The sequence below is a fragment of the Elephantulus edwardii genome, unplaced genomic scaffold (genome assembly GCF_000299155.1).
Source record: "Elephantulus edwardii isolate Elephantulus edwardi_28Jun2011 unplaced genomic scaffold, EleEdw1.0 scaffold00257, whole genome shotgun sequence".
Classification (NCBI taxonomy): domain Eukaryota; kingdom Metazoa; phylum Chordata; class Mammalia; order Macroscelidea; family Macroscelididae; genus Elephantulus; species Elephantulus edwardii.
In genome coordinates this window covers 1,570,455-1,594,257 of record NW_006400007.1, presented here as the reverse complement: position 1 = coordinate 1,594,257, position 23,803 = coordinate 1,570,455, and the positions used below count along the sequence as shown (strand labels likewise).

The window sequence follows — 23,803 nt, the reverse complement described above, 5'->3', positions numbered from 1 at the left end:
CCTCCACTCTCCCAAGCATGATGTCCATCTCCAAGGACTGGTTGGTTACTCCTTGTAAGAAGCCCGAAATATGTCCAATAAAGCTTCAGAATCCTTGCGTCAGGAGTAGCCCAGTTTCACTCTCTCCAGGATGAACCTGTTTATTCTCCTAGCAGTCCAAGGTATGTTCAATACTCTTCTCGAACATCACAGCTCAAAAGGTATCAATTTTTCTATCATCCCTAGTCACTGTATAGCTTTCTGATGCATAACAAGAAATTGCAAAGACCATGGCCTGGATCAGGCGCACACCTTAGTCTCCAGACTGAAGTCATTGCTCTTCAGTACTCTGGAGATGTCCCTGACGGCAGACTTTCCCAATGAAATTCGTCTTTTGATTTCTTGGTTGTTGGTACCAAGAGTGTTGATTGTGGAGCCAAGCAAACTAAAGTTGTTAACAATCTCAATCTCCTCACCGTCTATCATAATGCTGCCAATCGGCCTAGGAATAAGAATCTTTGTTTTCTTGATGTTGAGCTTCAATCAAGTAAAGCTTCCCAATACATAGTATAAGCTCTACTCTTGTAAGAATTCTTTTTTGTTCAATGCTCTAGCTCTAAAATATAGAAATTAGTACAAATTAAGTACCCTCTAAAAACCACAGAATAAAGCTGACATTTGAACTGCTTCCTTCTAGATAAGCATATTCTCTTTACTGTCAAGTTGTATGTCCAAGGCAAAAAACTAGAATCATGTCAATTTTTCCCCCTTTGCTCCCCTACCTTCAATCAACTGGTAAGCAACACCTGATTTCCTAACAGTTATCTTTTAGCTTGCGCTGTGACTTTCTTTGGTTAGCAGGAGCTTGACATGTTTACATGCAGTTCAATTTGCCTCCAGTGCCTCTTTCATCACCATGATAACTACATGTCTTGGTTGGCCTACCAATCTGGAAATGATAAACATACAGAGTAGATCTCGACTCAACCTGCAATTTAAGAAGAGTATGGCCTAGATAAACTAACCTCTAAGTTGACCTGCAGATGCATGGGTGAAAACTCATGATTGCTGTTTCAAGTATGCAGAGTAGTTTGTTACACAGAGTGGTAACTGGTAACAGAAACTGGCACCAAAAGTGATCTTCCACCGTAACAAAAGTGTGAAGTCTGTGGCAATTTTAGGACCAGTTGGAGGATGTTATAAACACTAGAAAAAGTAAGAAAATTGCTATGCAAAGTTGGAAAAATGGTGACTCATGTTACGTGTGAAGAAATACTTTACTGCCTAAATAACATAAAAATATAGAAAATATCTAATAATTAAAATAATGAACTGGTAAAACATTACACAATATGGGGGAGCCTGGAGGACATTATACCAAGTGAAATTTCTCAGTTACAAAAGATCATATACAACGTAATACCACTGTTATAAAAAAGAACAGACTTAGGGGGGTGGGGAGAGGTGGCTGGGAAAGGTATTGGGGGGAGAAGGAAAAAAGAGTGGATAATGAACACTGCAGTAGAACAGATGAGGGGAAGAACTGTCAAAGGAATATTTAGATGCGTTCTCTATCTATTAAAAACAACAATCTGGAACAAGAGAGGCACTATGGGGTGGGCCAGGGGGGAAAATGTGCAACAATTTAAAAAAACAACCAAACGAGAGTATTTAAAAAGATAAAAAAAATAAAGGAACAAATAAAAACTTTACATTCAACTGGCTGAAATAAATATTTTTTACTACTGTAAGTCTTACTACTGTAAGAATATTTATTAAAGGAGATATTGAAGAAAAATATGTAGGGATCAAATAAACGTGCTATGAAATGATTCTGAATGGTATGTGCTTTCCCAGTAGCTGAATACCAGATTTCAAAATCTGAATTGCAAATTCAAGATCATTTGCAAGTATAAGCAACAACTAAAATCGTTTCATGTTCTTTATCTTTAAAAGACAAAGAGGTGAGGAAAACGAAATTTTATATCCTTCTAATGCTCCCCTTAATCAGTGAAACACAGCTCTTAAAAAAATACAGCTTTCAATTCTTTCATTTCACATATAAAATATTAAACCATTAAATAAAAAAGAAACCAAAATGGATTTTTGTCATTAAAAAAATTTTATATGGCTGAAAAATCTAAACGGCTTATCTTGGAAATGTTAGAAAGTACATTAACTTCAGTATTTCTTAGAAAACTTAAATTATGACATAAAAAATGATAGAGGATGTGGTGTTAGTTTTAAAGTTGTACTTTCCAACAGGATAAAAAGGGAAGCCACAGACGGAAAAAAAGTATTTGGTAATGACATGTCAGATAAGGGACTTATATCAAGAATTTATAAAATACTTGAGCACCACAACAAGATAAACAATCCAATTGAAAAATGGGCACAGGATATGAACAGACACTTCACCATAGAAGACATTCAGATGGCCAACAAACCCATGAAGGAATGTTCAAAATCCCTAGCTCTAAGAGACATGCAAATCAAAACAACTATGAGATTCCATCTCACCCCAGTAAGAATAGCAACATTTAACAGAACAGCAAGCAACAAATGCTGGCAAGGTTGTGGATAAACTGGAACCCTTATTCACTGTTGGTGGAAGTATAAAATGGTGCAACCACTGTGGAAGGCGGTGTGGCGCTTTCTCAGAAAGTTGTAAATAGAGATAGATACCACTTGACCCAGCAATTCCACTAGTGGGAATATACCCCAAAGAGATCATAAATGCCACCCAAATACATGCATACCCACGTTTACTGCGGCTTTGTTCACAATGAGTTGGAAACAACCTAAGTGCCCATCAACAAACAAATGGATACTGTGGTATAGTCCCACACAATGGAATACTATGCTGCATTGAAAAACAAGACTCATGTAATATTCAAAATGGGTGACTCCAGAGGACATTATGCTGAGTGAAATATCTCAGTGACACAGGGACAAATACTGTATAGTGCCACTGCTGTAAAACAGGACTGACACTGGGGTTGGGGGGAGACTAAAAGATGGGATAAATAATGTATACTGCACTGAAACAGATGAGGGAGAAAACTGTTTAAAAGGGATATATGATTAGGTATTACTGTCATGACAGGAGTCCAGAATGAAGGCTGCATAGCGGAGTAGACCTGGGGGGAGGGATTGTAAAACAATCAGGGAACTTTTCTTTTACTTTTCAAAGAGAAGAGTGTACTGAGGGGGAAGGGGTGGGCAGGGAGAAAAGTGCAACAATGAATGAATGGAAACCCAAAGTCTCTGTAAATTTTCAATAAAATTAATTAAAAAAATGATTAAATAAAAAAGTTGTATTTTCTAACCATAATTTTAGCCCCTGCTGGTCTCCAACTACCTGAACTGTAGGCACATGGGTTTGTAAATTATCCATAGCTGTGGGACTAGGATAAGAATGCTTCCCACACTGTAGAGTAAGACCCTGCTAAGAGTATGACTCCAGAGACTACAATGGTGGAGAGACTGGCATTTCTGTGGAGAAATTGTACCAAGCTGTAACCTGAGGCTTCTCGCATTTCTACTAGCCATAGTTTAAGGTTGTGCTTGCCAGATGATTGAAGGAGCAGCTAACTTATAACTGCTCTGAGTCAAACCCTGCTGGATGACTGAGGAAGCCAGAGGCTTCTTGAATTCATGCTGCTGAACTAAAACCCAGACTTTTACTAATTGAGGCACTGTGTTTTGCTGTTAATCTGGTTTGAGAATGCTGGATTAAACCTAGGCTTACACTGTGAGATATTCTTTGCCTCTCCCATTCCTCAACCTATTTCCCTAATAAACCCCAATCTTGGTATCACAAGTATGAGTAAAGTCTGTGAGCCAACAACGAAGACTGGACCCAGTGATTGATGGAAATAGGTGCAGGAGCATGCGGGGTGGTGTGCCTGAGCAAGCAGCTGTCTATTCACTATGAACATTATTAATGGGAAAGTTCCCATTTATGAAGCAGATAGAAGAAGTCAGGCTCGGCTATCCTCATGTTGCATCTGTTCCTTTCACAGGGGCTGTCTTTCCTTCTTCTTTATCTCTTTCCATATGTCCAGTGAGAATTTGACCATCATTAACTTATAAACAAAAAAGAAAACATGGCTTTTTGATAGCAAAGTGATAAATTTGTCTCCTAGGGGTCTCTGTTAAAATCCAGTATTTCAAAGTGTAAAACACGTGATCAATGCTTTCAGCTTCTCTAACAGTATTGCCTACTTAACAGAAGCTCTCAAATTTACTTATTTATGAGCAAAGAAAAGTATCAACTACTATACTGCTAGCATTTGTTCCCATTATAGTCTGATCTTAAAACAAACCAAGTTTATATATGATACAGGTGAAAAAACTTTAGAATTCGCAATATAAAATTTTCATCTTAAAGACAATATTCTAGTCAGAGAATACTAAACAAAGAGAATGTTAGTTAATAGTAACAATTTCAAAACTGCTTTCTTTCAAGAAATGGTATCACTTATAATATCACCTCATCAATTTTTTTGTTGTTGTTGCTACCTATGATCTATAAGAAAATATACCTGCTCTGAAAGTTTATACTGTTAGAACCAAGATAAAAAAGGTAAAGAATTTTAAAGATGATAAAACTCAAACACATAGTTTTCTGTTAATCTATTTATAAATATGCAGAAACATTTCTAACAATGATTCTTTATATCTAAAAATAAAACTTAAGACATGCTTATAAAGCCAGCTGTTCCAATACTGCATTGTTGTTACGCCATTTACTTCTAACACATAGAGACCTGACAGGAAATAACAAAAGTACACATACAGTTTCCTAGGTTGTAACCTTTCAGGTGCAGATCAGGAGGTCTCTTCTCCTGAGGGTAATTCAAAGCACTCACTTTTCCATTAGCAGTTGGTGACTTGACCATTACACCAAGGACTACTAACATATTGCATACATCTAATCTTCATAATTTTTCTTTCTAAAATATTTATAATTTAAAAAATATCTAATTTTTGGCACTTTTTGGGTAGATACAGAAAGAGAACATCCCATTTCATGGGAAAAAATTCAAGGCTCTTGTTAAAAATCTTAACATGAGCTAGAGGAAATGCTGACTTAAAACTCCAGTCATCTTACTCATTCCATTAATCCAGTAATTAACAAATTTATATGCTCTAGGTGTCAATATTTTCTGAAGCTCCGCAGATAATTTCCTGAAGACAATTCTGAGAACTACATTGCTTTTTTTACCTTTAAGTAAAATTCTAAAATTTGTACATATAATTTTCCTATGAACATGAATACAAAAATCTTACAATCCAAAAGATAATGCATCTATATTTCTACTCACGTGGCAAACTAATATATAATTTACACTACGCAGCAAAGAATGTGCAGAATATAGCAATATTCTTATTCTGGAAGTTCTGGGGGCCTAACCTGTAAGGAGTTGTGCTAACTCAAATGCCACATGCCTCTCTGGCAATTCAAATCCACCAGAGGCTTCAAGAGAAAAAAAATGGGAAAATCTCTTTCTGTGTGATGTACAGTTTTGGAAAGCCCAATGGAAAGCCAGCTATGAGTTGATTCCAACTTGATGAAAATGAGCTTTGTGGGGGGTTTTTCTTACTCTTGTTTACAAGATCAAGAGTTCTTTAATTATTCTTTTCTTCTTACAGTTATTTTTAAGGGCTGTTTTTACTATTTCCTAGAATTTTTTTAAAAAAGTAGTTCTGGCGATGTAGTCTTTTACATATTTTAATCCATCAGTTGCTCCACAGAAGAAATATGTACCACCTTCTCTCATATAGATTTACAACCTAAGAAATCTAATGGAGGATTACTTACTAAGAGTCAAAACTGACTCAATGATAGGGAGTTTGGATCTTGGGAAGATTCAGACAAAGGAGAACTACTGGTCTACCAAGTCTATGAGCTGCCTCATTTTTTCTAGGCCGGATAATCCAGCCCAACTACTTGCTAGCTGTATGACCTTTAACAAGTTAATTAACCTCCCTGTGCTTCAGATCTCTTAAAAAAATTGAGGTAGTGAAAGTGTTGCTGTGGAAATTACTCCAATCAATATAGTAAGTCTTAATTCAGAACTGTGTCTGATGTATACTAAGTCAAGCAAGTGCTAGAAATGTTTCTTTATTCAGTGGATCAATTCTCTTAGGTAAAAGGGTTTTTACTGTTTCTTTCAAAACATTCTCTTATCATTTATATTTAAAGAGAGTAGTTCAAATAGAATTGTATGAATCTGTAGAGCATAGTTTATTGCCCTGCTAACCAAAAGCCTGCACATCTCTGGTGATTTGGATCCACCAGTGACTCTAAAGTAAAAAGCAGCACAGTATTCTGCTAAGATTTATAGCTTCAGAAACCCAGCAAAAGGTCACTATGAGTCCCAATCAATTCAATGGCAGTGAGTTAATGAAGTGATATTAAGAAGCATAATAAAGGGGAGCTCTGGTGGCCTAGTGGCAAGGAGCTACAACTACAATCCCAGAGGCACACGGTTCGAATCCACCAGATGCTCTGCCGGGGAAGGAGGGGCAGTCTCCTCCTGTACCAGTCAGATCTGATTTGACAGTACATAAAAGAAGCATAATAAGAAAAGCAGGGGGTATAGGTTAGGGGGGTAGGAGGAAGAGAGGGAGGATTCTTAGAAATGTTCTAGGAAAGCATGAAAATTGACCATGAAAACTCAAATCACACAATCATCAAAGAAATTTCATGGCCATAAGTACTACATCAACACTTAAGTTTCCAGAAATAGGATACTTAAGTCTCGATGACAGACATGAAGGACAGATGAATACAGACTAAGGAAAAGGAAAACAAAACTAAAGACTTCTGAAATAACTGCCTAACTTGGGCAGAAAGTAGGGACAGGGATAGAATCCAGGGCACACTCGCAATTTAACATACATAGAATATCAGATAATTTATATCTTTTACCAATAAACACTGCCAAGCTTAGAGGGCAATCCAAAAAGAACAGTTAATAAAACAGCCCCTATATACACATTTGACTATCAAGCACTTGAAATGTGACTAGTCCAAGTAAAGATGTGTTCTAAATATAAAACAGATTTTGAGTACTTAAAAAAAACCCCAACTTTCTTATAACTATCACTCTTAGTTTTTACATATCTAGTGACATGTTGAAATGGCATCAGTTTGGCTAGTCTAGATCAAACAATACCTAAATAATCATTTAGCCTCATTTCCTCTTGTTTAACTTTCTTTAATGAACCAATTATAAAATTTTAAGTTTTATATGTGTCAGAGACAGTAAGATTGGCACAGGCTAGAGCAGGGTTTAGGGCTGCTGTACAAAGTCAGATTGGCACAGGACACAACAGGGTTTAGGGCTGCTGTACAAAGGGTTGCTATGAGTTGCAGCCAACTCAACGGCACATACCACCACCGCATGATTCATATTTCTATTGTACAGTGTTACTCCGCAAACAAGAATAAATAAATTCTTAGCTCCTACAGAAGGTCAGATTTTCAGAGATACTAAAGAACCCAACAAAGGACATCTTAATGCTGTATATGAAAACCAAAATTTATTGCCATAAAGGAGATTTAAACTCATAGTGACTTTCCATAGCCTTCATCTTTCACCAGTGGAGCAGCTGATGAATTCAAGTCGACTATTTAACAATGGTCTTTGAGCACAGAGAACAGTGATTAGAGAACTTGGCTGGTAACCATCAGCACTCAGACCCATTGACTGCTCCAAGGGGGAAAAAAATCCAGGGCATTCTGCTTCTATGAAGATTTACAGCCTTATAAACTCTATTGGGACATTCTACTCTACCCTGCTGACAGAGTTACTGAAAGCTGGAAAAGACTTAATGATAACAGGTTTTTTGAATTTGTAGCTCCACAATCTTATTTCATCTCTCAGTATTTGAAGATTCTTAACTAGACACTTAATCATAGGAGAGTTCAGATAATTAGAAGAATAAGGATCCTTGGTTTTGCCTTTAGAAGATTTTGTTGTTCTTTTTAAGAGAAAAATAATATATTTTTTAAAAGTTAAGAAATATTATTTACTCCTTTGTTCCGGTACAAATAATTTCAAAACAAGCCTAGGGTTTTTGTTGCTGCTTTTAAAGAATACTTAAACCATTTTAAAAGAAAATAAGTTAAACAAAAGGAATAGAAACATTATGCATACCCATGTTTATTGCTGCTTTGTTCATCATAGCGAAGAGGTGGAAACAACCCAAGTGCCCATCAACAAATGAATGGATAGAGAAACTGGTATATTCAAACAATGGAATACTACACTGCACTGAAAATGAAAGAACTCATGAAATATTTTATGAAAAATATATGAAATGGGTGACCCTGGAGGACATCAGGCTGAGTGAAATATCTCAGTCACAAAAGGACAAATACCACATACTGCCACTATTGTAAAATGCGACTGACTTCGGGGTAGGAGGAAACAAGAAAAGAGGGGATAAATAATGTATACTGCATTGAAAGAGATGAAGGAGAGAACTGTTTAAAAAGATTATAGGATTAGGTGGTATTTTCATGACAAGATTCCAGAAAAAGAAATGCATAGTAAAGTAGACTGTGGACTTAGAGAGGGGAGGATTGTGTAACAATGAAAGAATTTTTTTTCCTTTTCAAGGAGAAAAACAAACTGGGGGGAGGTGTGGGCAGGGAGGAAAATGTGCAACAATGAATGAATGAGGAAAAAATTAAATGGAAAGAATATGCTGTAAAAAATATATATGTTGCAGTTTAAAAAAGTAAACTGGAGAAGGGAAGGGAGGGCAAGGGAGTAAAATGTGCAAGAATGAATGAAAATCTAACTTCTTTATAAATGTTCATTAAAATCACAATTGAAATAAAATTTTATTTAAAAAAAATAGAAACATAACAATATTGCTGCTGCTTCATAAAGGGCTCTAAAGCCAGAAATTTAAAGCTCAACCTTTATATATACCACCCTCCCACATATCATTCCATTGAATTCAATGGAAGAAAAGTCCTAACTATAAAAGGCAACAGACTTAGCTTCTTGATTTTTATTTTTGCCCTGAAGGGAGTGGAAGAGCAAAGAAGTTTGATCTAGGGACGGACAGGTATATGAAGAACAGCTACTATCTCTTCTGGAAAAAGTATTCTTTGTACACTGTGCCTAAAAAAAAAGAAAATAACAAAGTGTATAGTAACACTGCACTATTAAAAACAATTTGATCTTCCTAAATGGGTCAGTCTACCAAAGATACTAGTATTCAATTAAAAGGTAAACAAACTACTGGATTCATGGAAAGCTCCACCACAGAGAATTGTATTTTCAACTAATAGTAACCCTGTTAAGACAGTTTCATAAAGAGAAATAAAATATTTTCAGTACTTGACATGGGTAATTAAATATATTCTTTTACCTCTACTCCTTTGTAAAACTCTTTCTATACCAACAATGAATGGCAAAGAGAAGATGAAGACAATGTAGAATGGTGATGGTAGCAGATAAGAAATGGTCATTAAATTTAAGAAAAAAGTCAGTAAAGGTAAAAATATTAACTAACTCAATAGTTAAGGCTTAAGGAGAAGCCAAGATGCAAAATGAGTCACATCAGAGAAACCCAGAAGGCTTAAAAATTGGACAATGGTATATATGCGGATGAACCAAAAACAGAAGGTATAAAATACATAAATAAATCAGACTCATGGATCCACTCTCTTTCAAACTCCTCCAAGGCAGTAGAAAAACCGCAAGTTTACTCACTGAACTGGCTGAACCACAGGTGCTCAGAACCCACATATTAGACTGTTATCTTTATAATAGTTAACTAAGCATCTTTATCCCTCAAAACACTTGGTGGATTTGAAAACAGCAACCTTTTGGAGAGAAATCAACACCATGCCACCGGGGCTCCTTTCTCTCTATATATACTACACACTATACACCCACACATAAACACCTATGTATAACTCTACTAGATAAATAGGTATATGACTCAGGTGCTGTATTTAAAAGACAGGTATTGTGAAATCTAAATACTACAAAGCTACTTCACCACCACTCCCTGAACTCCTTCTCTCCAAAAGGACTTCACAACATCAGCAGCCAAACTTATGCCCTTCAGTCTGTCACTTAAGGAGCCCTCTTGGGAAAGTAACTTTTTTTTTGGAAAGTAACTTATGGGAAGGTATCTAGTTAGTAACAGCTGAGTGACAGATAAGAAATAAAAATGAACGGGTCTGACCAATTACCCGAGTGAAGTCCACAATTTCATAAGCTTTTCATATACACAAAACTACCAACTGGCAATCTTGTGAAAGGAAGCTTAAGAGGCAATGACTGCCAACCTTAAGCTTCTAAACTCAAAACTATCAGTCTACTATAAAGAGAGAAAGGGAGGTGATTCTGACATTCAGGATCACAATAATTTTACTCCCTATGCATGTTATCTTAGGAAACTACCGGTGGATAGGCCCCAACAAAACAAGTAATAAATGTGCAATATGAGAAGGGATGAAAAAAAATAGGTAAAAAAATATAAAGAAATAGGTAAAAGGCAAAAGGAATTCCCAAGCCGAATGCTATAAAACAGGCCTACAAAACCAATCTAAATTGGAACAGAAAACATGAACAAGAAAAAAAATAAAACATAATACCCTGAAAGGGTGCAGCCCAAGTGCTTTTTTGAGGCAAGAATGATGAGGCCTCGCCTCATACACTTTAGGCATGTTGCTAGGTGCGCCTGGCTATTTCTTGGAGAGGAACATGATGCTGGAAAGGGTGGAGAGTAGGTGAAGGAGAGAAGAGCCTCAACTAGATAGACTGACACAGTTACTGCTGCAATGGTCTGTTATGTTTCAATGTAAGTATGAGAATGGCACAGGATAAAACAGGGTTCAGATCTTTTATTCATAAGGTCACTATGAGTTGTACTCAACTTGACGGCACCTAACAAAAATTCCTTGAAGGTTCTGGTGGCCCACGTAGTAAAGAGCTGCAATGCCATTCCCAAAGGCATGAGGTTTGAATCCATCAGATGCTCTATGGGATAAAAATGGGCAGTCTCTTTCCATGCAATTTACTAGCTCTGAAAACCTGCTGGAGGGTCAGCTATGGGTCAGTTTCGTTAGATGTGACAGTAAAGAACAAGTCCCTGAAGGCAGGCCATGGAAATTTATACTTCCAGTAGAGTATCTAGGGATAAATTACTAATAGATCAATAGATTAGAGGTCAGCAAATTTTTTTCCTATAAAAAGTCAGTAAATATTTTAAACCAAATACTTCAAACTCTGAGGCCTGTAACAACTATTCAAGTCTGCTGCAATGTTAAAGCAGTCATTAACCACCCAATGAATGAGAATGACTGTGTTAAAAGAAAACTTCACTGAAATCAGTGGCAGACCAGATTTCAGCTATAGCTCATAGCTATATAATGTATTATATGGTTTGGCTACAGTAATTATGATATATAAACAATAAATATTTTTACCAAAACTCTTAATTACACTGTCAAGATAAAGCGTGAAGAAAAGGAAAGCAAAGAGTATGTGGTGCAAGAATGCAAACACATAAATGTTGAAGAAAGGGAAGAAAATTCTTAGGTAGCTAAACCTAAGATATAAGTTTTAATTGTGAATAAATGATATTACTTAAAACCTTAGAATAAATATTTCTTACCCCTGAAATTTTAAACAGAGAAATAATACAGCAGATTAAAGAATTAAAATAATTCATTCAAGTGACTACAGCTCAAAATTGCAGTATTTCCAATTCTGGAAATCTGCCTGATTCCTTAAAATTCTAAGTATTCCTAACTGCCAACCCAATCAATCTATTTCTGTTTTCTAACTGCCTGTCTAAATATTTATTCCTCCTTTCCTTTAAACAAAAGATTTCTTATTTCTTTATAACCACTGAGTCCAAATTTTTTAAACAATTTTTTTTTTACTAATGCATTCATTAAACTATGGATAATATTAGATCAGTTAAGAGTTCCTAGAAAACAATTTCACTTCAGACCACTATTTGCTTGTTTCTTCTCCCTTCTGACTTCTTCCTATCTGGAATTCACTGCACTCACTGGGTTCGGGAGTATGGAAGCCAAAGGCTAAACAAAGTCAATCAGAAAAGTCCAGGGAACCCAAGTCTCTGGTAATATTTTTAAGCAATTGTACCAGTCATAAACTACCTAGCTCCAGATTCCTTGCTACTAAAAAAAACTAGTTAAATACAGTTTGGTTTTATGTTATTTGCCACTGAATGCATTTCTAGCTTGTATTATTAACTATTTTAACATATGTTCATTTTCATTTTCAAAGAAAAAAAATATGAAAGAAATCTTAAGTTCTCCAATCTCACCTACCCAGTTTATTAAAACTAAGAAAATAAATTTGAGGGGAGCTCTGATGACCTACTGGCAAGAAGCTGCCCTGCAATCCCAGAGATATGCGGTTCGAATCCACCAGATGCTCTGCCGGAGAATGAGGGGCAATCTCCTCCTGTACCAGTCAGATTCGATTTGACGGTACACACACAAAATAATAAAACTTAAAAAAGAAAAAGAAAATAAATTTGAAAAAATTCCAGATGCATATGAGGGGGGAAGGGGCACGGGATAAAAGATAGCAGGCCTTCAAGAATTATTAAAATCATGACCAAATGTTTATTTTATATTCTCTGATATTTTTCAGGGAAAATGAATACATTTCCTTCAAATTTCTCTTCTTCTCCATCCCATACACTTACTAGTGTTAATCTCCCATCAAAGTCTGAATCTTCTGTAGTAACCATAAAATTTTACTTGCACAGGAAAAGATACCTATCTTCTGTGTTTCATCTTGAGCTAGTCTAGTCATAAATTCCAAGCTCAAGCAATGTATAAACCTTCCAACAGTAAAGACGTCTTCTAAAGACACACATTTAAACTAAGACAAATTGAGAGATTGGGTAATAAAAAGGGCTAACCTATTTAAAAATGTAACTACAGATCACCATCTTTAACAAATGATGCTGGATGTATCACTGAAGCAGAATTAACTCATAGCTGACCCCTCAGTGGGTTTTCAGAGGTAGTAAACTGTACAACAAGAGACTGTCCATCTCTCTTCCATGGAGCATCTGGAGGATTTCCACTGCATGTCTTTGGGTTGGCAGTCCAACTCCTTACTACTAAGCCAGAGCACCATTAACAGATGTTACTATCATTTAATTTTAATCAGTACTGTGCAGTTATTTCCATTAGCATTTAGAAAAATACACTTCAAAAATTAAGCCTGGAAAAGTCTTTAAAAGTTCTTCAGCTCTTACTAAACACGTACAAACAATGGAGAGACCTTAAACTGTAAAGAAGAAAAAAAACTTTAAAAAACCCAAACATCTTAAGGCTCTACTTTCATTTCACATTTTTTTTCTACTTTGCCAAATCAAACGTTAGGCTACAGTATTAGCAGACATGTCTATTCCCACTGCAAAACAAACAAACCAAAAAAACCCCCAAACACATTTTAAAATTTGTAAAGAGAGAAATGATGTGACTAGAGAGTCTAAACACATGTAGCACTTTTCTGAAGTTAACCTCATGAATAAGTCTGTAATATATTGGCTTGTTTTATTGCATTTTTTGTAAAAATATAAAAAACCTAAAAAAATAACAATTGTGTTTAAACAAGATAGCTTACCTTTTATTTATAGGTTTTTCATCTTTTTCATATGGTTTTACAAACCACTTGCCAATACGAACAAAATTCCGGTTCATTAAACACCGCTCCAACAGATTATGAACTGCTTTGAAAAGCAGAGTACGGCACTCATAAGACAGTCCATTCTCCCACACTCCATCTTCCTCTTCTATATGAAAAATGAAATAAATAAAAATCAGAAGAGTGTCATTATATTTAGTACAGCTAAAATCCTGTTTTCATAAACTCACTTCGTAATGTTGAGCTACAATTATTCCATTTGTCTCGATACATCAAAACATCAGATTTCAAATTTACCAAAGGAATAAATTCCATGTATTCTATTAAAGTAGCTGAAAATGTTTTCCAAACACATAAAAGGATAATGATATACAAGTTGATTTGCTTCCATATCAATGAAAACAGTGTTTGTATAATCTGGGAACTATTATATACACCACAGCTAAGATGTTCATTTCTAGGCTGGTTCACTTGTTACTTACTTTGTCCTAATTCCTCCATTCAACTTGCCAAAAAGAAAAAAAAAATAACTGATAAATAATTAAACTAAAAACATTTTATGTTCACCAACATTGTAATCTACACTACTCAACTATAATATTAAGCAATGAATAAAAAGAAGCAACTGGCAAAAAGCCTAACAAGCGCTACCAGCCACCCTGGTCTCATTTCAATCAAATCATTCTAATGATTACTACTCAATATAAGAGCTTCTACTTGGAAGAGAAATTTAAAGACTTAGATTTTAAATGTCAGTTTTGTTATATGAAGACACAGTTATCTTCACTAACTCTGCTGCCTCAGTTTTGTCAGCAAATCTATTAATAACTCCAAGTTAGTAACACATACACACACACATTCCAGTTCATACTGAGATGTCTGAACACAGTTTTTTTCTGCAAAAACATGTTTTAAAAGGAATAAAGCTCATAGTCAGAACTTACAAAAGAAAGGACAAAATAAATTAAAAACACAAGACTTTAACTGCATATAAACTCTGTTCCACTACAAAAGTTAATGCCAATTTTATGTTGTTTTTTGAAGCATTCCTAAAATTATAAATTTTTTAAATCAACTACTTACATTTTTTCTAAAAATAGAAGCTTTTGAAAAACAAATGAGCTTTAAAAAAGACAAAACTTTATAGTCAGAATGAAAAAAAATCTAAAAGTCATTAACAGGAAAATTGTTCACATGCCATTATACTGAAGACATTCTTACGCACTTCTAAATAAAAAAAGCTTACAGTATTCACTTTACTGACAAATTCTTTTTTGTAGCCATTCATATTTTTAAAAAATATTTACGCTAGATCACAAGTGTATTTTTGAGTTGCTGAGAAACGATGAATCTTTCCTAACTGACTACTTTCAAGCTAATAAGGTCTTATAAGTTTTCTCATTTCAAGATTAAAGAGACACATTGTTTTATCTAAAATTATGTGACTTATGAATGCTAAAACCATCCACATTCTTAGTTCCAGAAGAACTGTTAAAATTACCTCCCCTTCTTTATAAACTATTAATATACTTTATTTTTATTCTATTTTACCTGAAAATGCTATTTCTTAAGAATCACGTAACACTAGATCTATTTAAGTAGCCTTTAACAAGATCTTTAATGTTCTAATTACTTTTTTAATTTGTTTTTTTTAAAAAAATAATTTTAATGAACATTTACAGAAATTTTGGATTTCCATTCATTCATTGCTGCACTTCTCTCCCCGCCCAGCCCTCCTCCCCTCCCCCAGTTGGTTCCTCTCTTCAAAAGTAAAAGAAACAATCCCTCTCTGGTACACAATCCCCACCCCACCCCCCACCGCCGCACCCCTCCCACCACCCCAAGTACATTCCACTATGGTTCTAATTACTTTTAAAGTATCGAAGACCCAAAACATGCAATCACATAATCACACATGGATCAAGGACACGTAGTTGCTATCAACTTCCAGTATCAGAAAATAATTCTCTTAAAATGTGAAAATTTGTCTTCTTCCTAAGAGTAATAATTTTTTTTAACAGCAAGAGCTATAAGCCACCACTTGTTTTCCAATTTATTGTAAAGTGATAGCGTGTTACAATGATGCTGGAAATGCATGTATCTCAAAAACCATGGTGGACATGTTTCAGCAGAACTTCCTGACTAAAATAGACTAAGAAGGGATGATGATCTCAGAACCCTGCTGCTGTTGCTGTTGTTAGATTCTGTCAAGTATGACCTATAGTGACACTATTAACAACCAACTTGAACATCCACATCATCTCTGAAACACTTAAGCCCATTGCTGAAGTCACCTGTCAATCCATCTTACTGAACACTCATCTTTCCAAGCATATTCTCCCTTTCCAATGAATAGCCTCACCTCGCTACATGTTCAAAGTATGAAAGGTGAACTTTCACCATCCATGCCTCTTCTCCAGAGGCTCCCTCAGAATACTGTCTAATGTAGTGCTAGAAAATGCAACCTCTAAGTAGGAAGGCACTATACATTCACCACAGCAACAGACACAAACATACCAATGATTACAAAGATGGTACAGGACTAGGTAATGTTTTGGTCTATTACACCTAAGGTGTCCATGAGTTGGATTCAAAAAAAGGTAATTTATATAAATTTTCACATAAAATTTTATGATGCTATTTCATTTAAATTAATACTTTATAAATTTTCATTAAATGATCAATGAATTGGCTGAAAAATACAGAACATATTTTTTTGAGAAATAGAGCATTAATTTTCAAAGCTCTCTCACTCTAAATTATATCACAGAAACTCAGGTGAACTTACTGCTTTCAGGCGAAGATAGAGGAAGTCATATTATCCTCTCCAAAAACCCAGTTTTCATTAACACTAAATAGGAGTCGAGCAAACAAAGCATACCATTACACTGAAGCAATCCTAGTAATTATGAAAAAACTTGAAAGTTCTCCCTATCCCTTGGCCTTTTCTTGGATTTTAGGGAGATGTAGTAACATATAATAAAACTAATTTCCCATATCTCTGCTGAGATATGAAAAGTGAAATTGCAAATCTAAAACATACGCACTTCTCGATATTGTCATCAAGTCAAATACAACTCATATGTACTTTATGAACAACAGTTCTGATCTTTTCCTTACCCTGTACTATCCTCATCATTTATGTCATACTCAAGTACACAGCCCTTTGCTGCTGTCTATGTGTTAATACATCCTGCTGAGGGTTTTCCTTTTACTTACCTTCCACCTTTCCAAGCATGATGTCTTTTCCAAGGATTTGCCAGCCTCCTAACAACATTCCTGAATATAAAGACAAATATCATCCTTGCCTCTAAGGAGCAACCTGGTTGCACTTATTTCCAAGTCCTATTTCTTTGTTCTTTTGGTAGTGCATAGAATATTCAGCACTCTTCTCCAACACTCTCAAATTAATTGCTGTCAAGTTGGAACCAACACAGAGGTGACCCTTAAGTGGGCTTTAGGATGTTGTAAATCACATAGGAGAAAACCGCCCATGTTTATTCCCTCAGAGCCTGTGAACCACTGGTGGATCTGAATTACCAGATAGTTGTGAATTCAAAGAATTATCAACACAACTCCCTACAGACTAAGACCAGAACTCCCAATCTCTCACATTTAGTTATGACAAAAATTTGACCAAAAATACACAAAAGAAACTAGCCTACTGGGCTACTAACTTAAAATAATACACAACTCATAGGCCCTGGGTCCAGAAAAATAGCTGGTATCCACAACAGATGGATCTTGATAAAAGAAAAATTACAACCAGAACTCAAATTCTTAAAAAGTTCAGATTTCATTTGACCAGGTGCAATGTGATGACTCTCAAGACTACTTCCCTGAGCCATTCTTCAAAACCTTCAAATGCAATTATCCTAAACTCAACTTTTAGGGCAATAGACTGATATACAAAAATAAAGGTTATGATCCAGAAGCGTGGTGTTTTACATTACATTTTATTTTCTGTTTTTGGTACTTTTCAATTACTATTAGCATTAGAACTTTATCATTATGGTTACTTCAAAACTTTCACGAAGTAATTATGTAAATAATACAAAAGGTTAAAAAAACCAAATGTGAATAAACATAAAGAAGTTTGTGGCGGTGTTTCTTGGTGTGTTTGGTACTAATTATATATAATGATGATCAAGTATGTTTTAAGTCATTAAATTAAAAAATAAATAAAAAACTAAAATGCTGATATGTCTGGTACGAAACATTTTCCTCACACTTGGCGTATTTAAGTATCTCTAAAATGTTTAGCTAATTAACAACAACAACAAAAAAATTGTTCTTACAATGTGAACAATGAATGGCTCAAAAGTAAAGTGTAGAAAAGACCATATATTTCCTGAAAGAATAAAGAGAAATACTCAAATATCTTAACAAAAATTCAATTGGACAAATGCTATTTAGAGCCTTAAACTGGCAGCATCAGTCATAACAAAGCTGGAAAGCTTTGGTTTAAAAGCAGCTTAACACGTTGTTCATTATCTTTAAAGAGTAAGAAAATAACATTTTCCAACTCAAAAAGGACAATACATAGCTAAAATAAGGCAAACAATAAAGCTGCCACCTAGAAAATTAGCCAATATAATAACATGGGCCACAATTACATTAGAGAACAGAAGATACAAATTCTCAAGTTAACATTTAGAACCACAAAACCATTGCTTGTTGAGCTGATTTCAACTCATGACCTTCCCATGTGTCAAAAGTTGAAGTATATTCTATCAGTTGATTTTTTTGAAAGCAGAACTATCATGTAAGGCATTTCTGGATGGACTCTGCATCATCAATCCTGTTACCAGTCAACCATCTTAATGGTTTTTATACCACCTAGGGACTCTCTTTAGGCTAGCTACTAGTTTCTTACTTTAGCTAATACTACATTCCCATGCTTGGCTCCTGTTTATAGATTTGTCAATCCTGTTGGAAGCTGCAGTCTAAGATTAAAAACCACTAACAATTAATACACTTCAATGAAAGTACCTCAAGTTAAGATTACCTAAAGCCTGATGCAGTTTGAGCAAAATTCAATATAGTAACACCCTTAACATAATGAAAATATTTAAATAGTGCTAAAATTTCATGTATAGACCAAGGGATCCAAGAAAACAAGTATTTTAACCCGGAGTCTAGATTTTTGCTTAATGCATTTTTAGTTCTCAAGCTGTCCATTTTCTCAGTATATTCATAATGTTCTACTAACTCACTATGATTTCTTTTTTTTTAAAGATGTCAAACTTAGAAGGAATAAGTAGCCTTTATTTTTGTTATAAGAATGAAAAGCCAATGATTATGGCCATAGAATTCCAAAGATGTTAGAACACAATAAAAATACCCTGACAAACCAACCGTATACTTAAAAGAACCCGACACACTATGGAGATTTGACTAGAGGGACTGAACCAAGATTTTTATCATTAACATCACTAATTTTATATTTTTGTCACCGACTACACCTCTGAATAAGATGTTACAAAGTTTACTTTTAAAGGAAGCCCACACTCCCTTAACCCTTAATTTCTCTGTATTAAAAACATCAACTGCAATTTCACTATCCATTCTCTTCAAAGTAGAACACAAAGTAAACAACAGACATGTTTGGCTTCAGGAGGATATAAAGACATTTTTTGAACAGGTATCTTTCTGGAATGTTTTGGTAAGATTAATGTTAGAGAAAATCCCATTCCAAGTAACACCAAACTGCAATTATTAAACAGTATTTAACTACTGAAGATTTAATCAGGTTTTTATTCCTTGGAGGACATTATATTGGGAGGGGTGGAGGGTTAGCGAAGGAGAAGATGACACTCAACTAGATGGATTGATATGGTGACTGCTGCAATGGGCTCTTGTGTGTCTGGAAGTGTGAGCCTGGTACAGGATAAAACAGGGTTCAGATCTTTTGTTCATAGAGTCACGCTGTGTCATGCTCAACTAGACGACACCTAACAACAACAATAACAAATCAGGTTTGGTTTGCTGAAAGTGATCTTCATCAATTAGTGTTAAAATGTGTTTACATCCAAATGAATACCAAGTAGTATAAAAGAGGCAAAAGTTTTAAATCCTGGTTGGACTCTTTATAACTGTCAAGATCATAAAAAAATAAGATCTGAAAAACTAAGTCAAGAGTAACTAAAAGACAATTAATTTCAATGTGGTATCTTGAAAGAGATCCTAAAACAAAACAAAAAAAAGACTTTAGATAAAAACAGGTAACAAGTATCGACTTTGGTTAATAATCTTGTGTCCATACTGAATTCTTAGTTATGACAATGTACTACAAATTAATGTAGGATGTTAACAAAGGAAACTGGGTGAGTGGTATTTTAAAACAATGCTGTTGAGTCAACATGGACTCAAAGTTACCCTGTAGGCAGCCTCATAGAGCTTTCAAGGTGACAATCTTTATGGGAGGAGACGGCCACATCTTTCTTCCACTAAGCACATGGTATGCTTAACACCCAACTTTTAGGATGGTAGTCAAGTGCATTAATTACTGCGGGTTCTTGGGGTACAGTCCCTAAACCACCTCTACAACTTTTATGTAAATATAAAAGTTAATTTTCACTATAGATAATTTACAAGGAAAGGCAGGTCTGTACTTCTGTCATTGACTATTGCATTTACTAAAAACTGAGAAATTTATTCGTTACAAAAGAAGTCTTCTCTCTTGCCACCACCACCAAAAAGAGCAATATATCACTATAATCACAAAGGTTTGAATAACAAGACATGGTAGGTACTAAACCAAACAGAAGGACCCTGTGAATAGCAGGCTCAAGCTATTAACATAGCTTTCAGTTACCACCTGGGTCCTTCCGGTTACCCTTCTCTCAGTGCTACACCTCTACTTAGAACTCAGGATTCCCTCCTGCACCTGATGCCTCCCCCACTGTCCAGCTGCTCTCTTCTCATGGGAGTGTAAAAGAAGGGAAGAGAGTGCCACAGATGGGAAGAAATGAAAAAGGGGTTAGCGAGAGAGACAGAGGCGGACTAATTACCCCAAAAGGGAGGCAGACGGTGTCCCTGGAGTAAAAAGAGCGAGACAAATATACTCCATGTGAAAAGACCTTATTATTCTTTAAGATCTATCTGACTTAAGTACCAACATTCTAAAGTAAATGACAGGTTAAAAGAAAAACCAAAACATTCTATAAATACCCCTGACTACAAACTAAATCACTATACAGAAGTCTTTAGGTAAATAAATATGATTCCATGTTAATTGTATTTCAGTTTTAACAGGATACAATTGTTTCCACTTGGATATATTTTTAAACATTATTTACCACTATTCAAGTGTTTGGTAAAATCTGGTAACAAATTTAAATCTTATTTTCCAAAATTACTCTTACTCACATTCAAGACTGCTACTTACTGACAATATCCACTTAAAAAAAAAATCATCATACTAAAACTAAAATGAGAAATTTTTAAAAACAAACTCAATTTCAATATAAACATATGATTAATAATATGAAACCTAGAAAAAACTTAACTGTTAACAACATTCATCAAAACAGTTCACTAACTTTATCAGGTTTTATATTTTCAAAATATTAGCTCTACTACAGTGAAACTAGATACTACATATATCATTAAAATGATCTTTGATTCCACAAAAAGTATTTTATGGCATCTTCTAAAATAAATCTATTCAGATGTTCTTGCAATTTTATTAAAAATACTGAAATCCTCAAGTGAGGATTATAGTTTAACAACATTAAAATGGTTTCCAAACATTTAAATAAAGTAGTTTTAATATAAAGATTAAAATAAACCAAGTATTTCAAAGTCACTGAAAGAAAGCAGAAGCTGGCCGACTTAGCTCTAGATGTCGCCACTAAAAAGTGTTACCTTACTGATGCCATAGACAAGTCTAGTTGCCCGATAGGAAATAGGTTGTGCTTCTAAGCCAAATAAATGCAGGTGATTTTAATCCACCAGCCACTCCAAGGGAGAAAGATGGGCAATCTCTTCCCACACAATATACTGCCTTTGAAAACCCTCTGGAGGCTCAGCTATGAGTCGGTTCTGACTAAGCAGCAATGGCGTTTTGAGTTGCCATATACACAAACATACATATCTCTATCTCTCTCTCTCCAATTTACCTGTTTATAACTATACCACATACTTAGCACTAAGGACTCGAGTCTCCAGCAGAGTGCTGATTAGGAAAGTTGAAAAACTTTACGACAAAAATATGGCCAATAGCAAAAAATTAGGATTAACACTTATGGAGGTAAAAACTAACTACCAAAACCAACAGCCACAAGATGCACATTCCTATATACAAAGGCTAATCTGACTAGATAATTGAGATAAAGATTCCTGTACTATATTTTTTTAAAGGGGGAGAAGGTCTTAAAGTACTAAATTTTAGAGTATTGCTTGTCCAAAATTGCCTGACAGTTACTCAATTTGCCTGTTAAGAATCATCAACAAATTACTGTCTTTAGTACTCTGTAGCACACAACTAATCATTTACATTCCTACTGCCAAAAATTCAATTAATATTGACTCTTACAATCTAAAGTAAATGCAAGTTTCAGTAGTTTTACATGAAGAACAAGAATTTATCTTCTGAATTAACAATTCTAAAATTCATTATAAGGAAGAAATTATATTAATACATTTACAATAAAATCATTTCTGCATAATCTTTCAGATTATAATCACATTCTGTGAAAACTAAAGTTGATACTTGTTTCATATTAATGATTATTTGATACATTCCAACAAAAAGTATCTAATAATAAAATTAACATATACCTTCAAATGTTAACAGAACAAGTAACAAATTAACTATGTACTATAAAAAAGATCAGACATTTTACATTTCTAAATCTTCCTGTAATTGCCTATTTGTGCAGAACAGTGGCAGAAATGACTCACACACACACAACACACACACATATTTACACTTGGATTCCAATGTTTTTATAACTGTTTGAGAACTTCACACACATTTACACTTGGATTCCAATGTTGTTATAACTGTTTGAGAACTTTGTTTTAAATTTCATTTTCCTTAGCTTAATATGTTTTCCTAAGTCCTAACTGCCTGTGAGAAATTCAGAGGAAGCTGTGTCGAAGGAGAACATCAACCCAAACACAGATGTTGCTGTGTGTCAGTGAATCTGAACTGACCCATAGCACCCTCCAGGTGTTTAGAGGCAGTAAATCATAAAGAAGGAGACTGTCCATCCTGCTCTCCCTGAGCGGCTGGTGGATTTGAACCATGTGCCTCTGGGGTTGCAGCACAGCTTCTTACCACTAGAATCCAGAGCTCCCTAAATTGGGAGTTCCCTAACACACCAACCAGTTCCCTAACACACCAAAGCTCCTTAATACTCAGCTTAAGTAGCCACAGTGAAACACAACACAGTTGAATTTTTATTTGGTTTCATATCTAACAAAAAGAACTCTAATTTATAATCCAAATTATATTTTCAAAAAGTATAATCTTACTATATAATTAGTTGGAAATAAGTTTTCACCTGATAAATCATGGTGAATAAGGTCAGCAAAATTAGGATCTTCACCCCACCAAAATATCCACAATTCTCTTCTTCCAGGTCTTTGATCTCTCCGCCAAACACCAAGTACATCTGCCTTAAGGCATCGACTAAAACTGCTCAAAATAGGGTCTTCCTCAGTCACCGGAAACAGAATAGGGGCAGAAGTTGGGCCTTGCCACACATATCTTTTCCATTTAATTCCCGTCAAGTCAGCCTGAAGAAAAGAAAGTATGACTGTTTATTAATGCGCAAAGACAAAAATCTATTGACTATAAAGTCCCTTTTTCATTAAGGCATTGCAATTTTTCAATACATGCTGGATATATTTTTTTTAAGTAGCAGTAGCACTAGGGAAGCCTTTGAAATTCTGATAACCAAGAATTTTAAAGGACAAAAACACAGCCATAGCACTTACAAACAAGTCAATATAATGTGCTCTCATAAGAAATAAAATAGAAAACCGTAAAGATGTTAAATATAAACATGTACTTTAATGTTGCAGACTGAGCAAATATTTCTTCTACTGTTCTAAATTCTATTCCAGCTGGTCTTAACTGTTTCTTGGTGTCAAATTTATAACTGACAAATAATTCTTAAAGCCTCATCATTCAT

General features: G+C 34.9%; 1 protein-coding gene across 1 annotated transcript in view; it reads right to left on the bottom strand.

The window, feature by feature from the left end:
• Positions 1-23,399, bottom strand: part of MED13 (mediator complex subunit 13) — a 158,701-nt gene extending 135,302 nt beyond the window's left edge. The window contains exons 1-2 of the mRNA XM_006899467.1: positions 23,171-23,399; positions 13,638-13,806 (exon numbers count right to left, since the gene is read on the bottom strand). Of these exons, the coding sequence (XP_006899529.1) occupies positions 13,638-13,714 (77 nt within the window). The 5' untranslated portion in view covers positions 13,715-13,806; positions 23,171-23,399. The remainder of the gene's footprint in view (positions 1-13,637; positions 13,807-23,170) is intronic.
• Between the last annotated feature and the right edge of the window lie 404 nt (positions 23,400-23,803).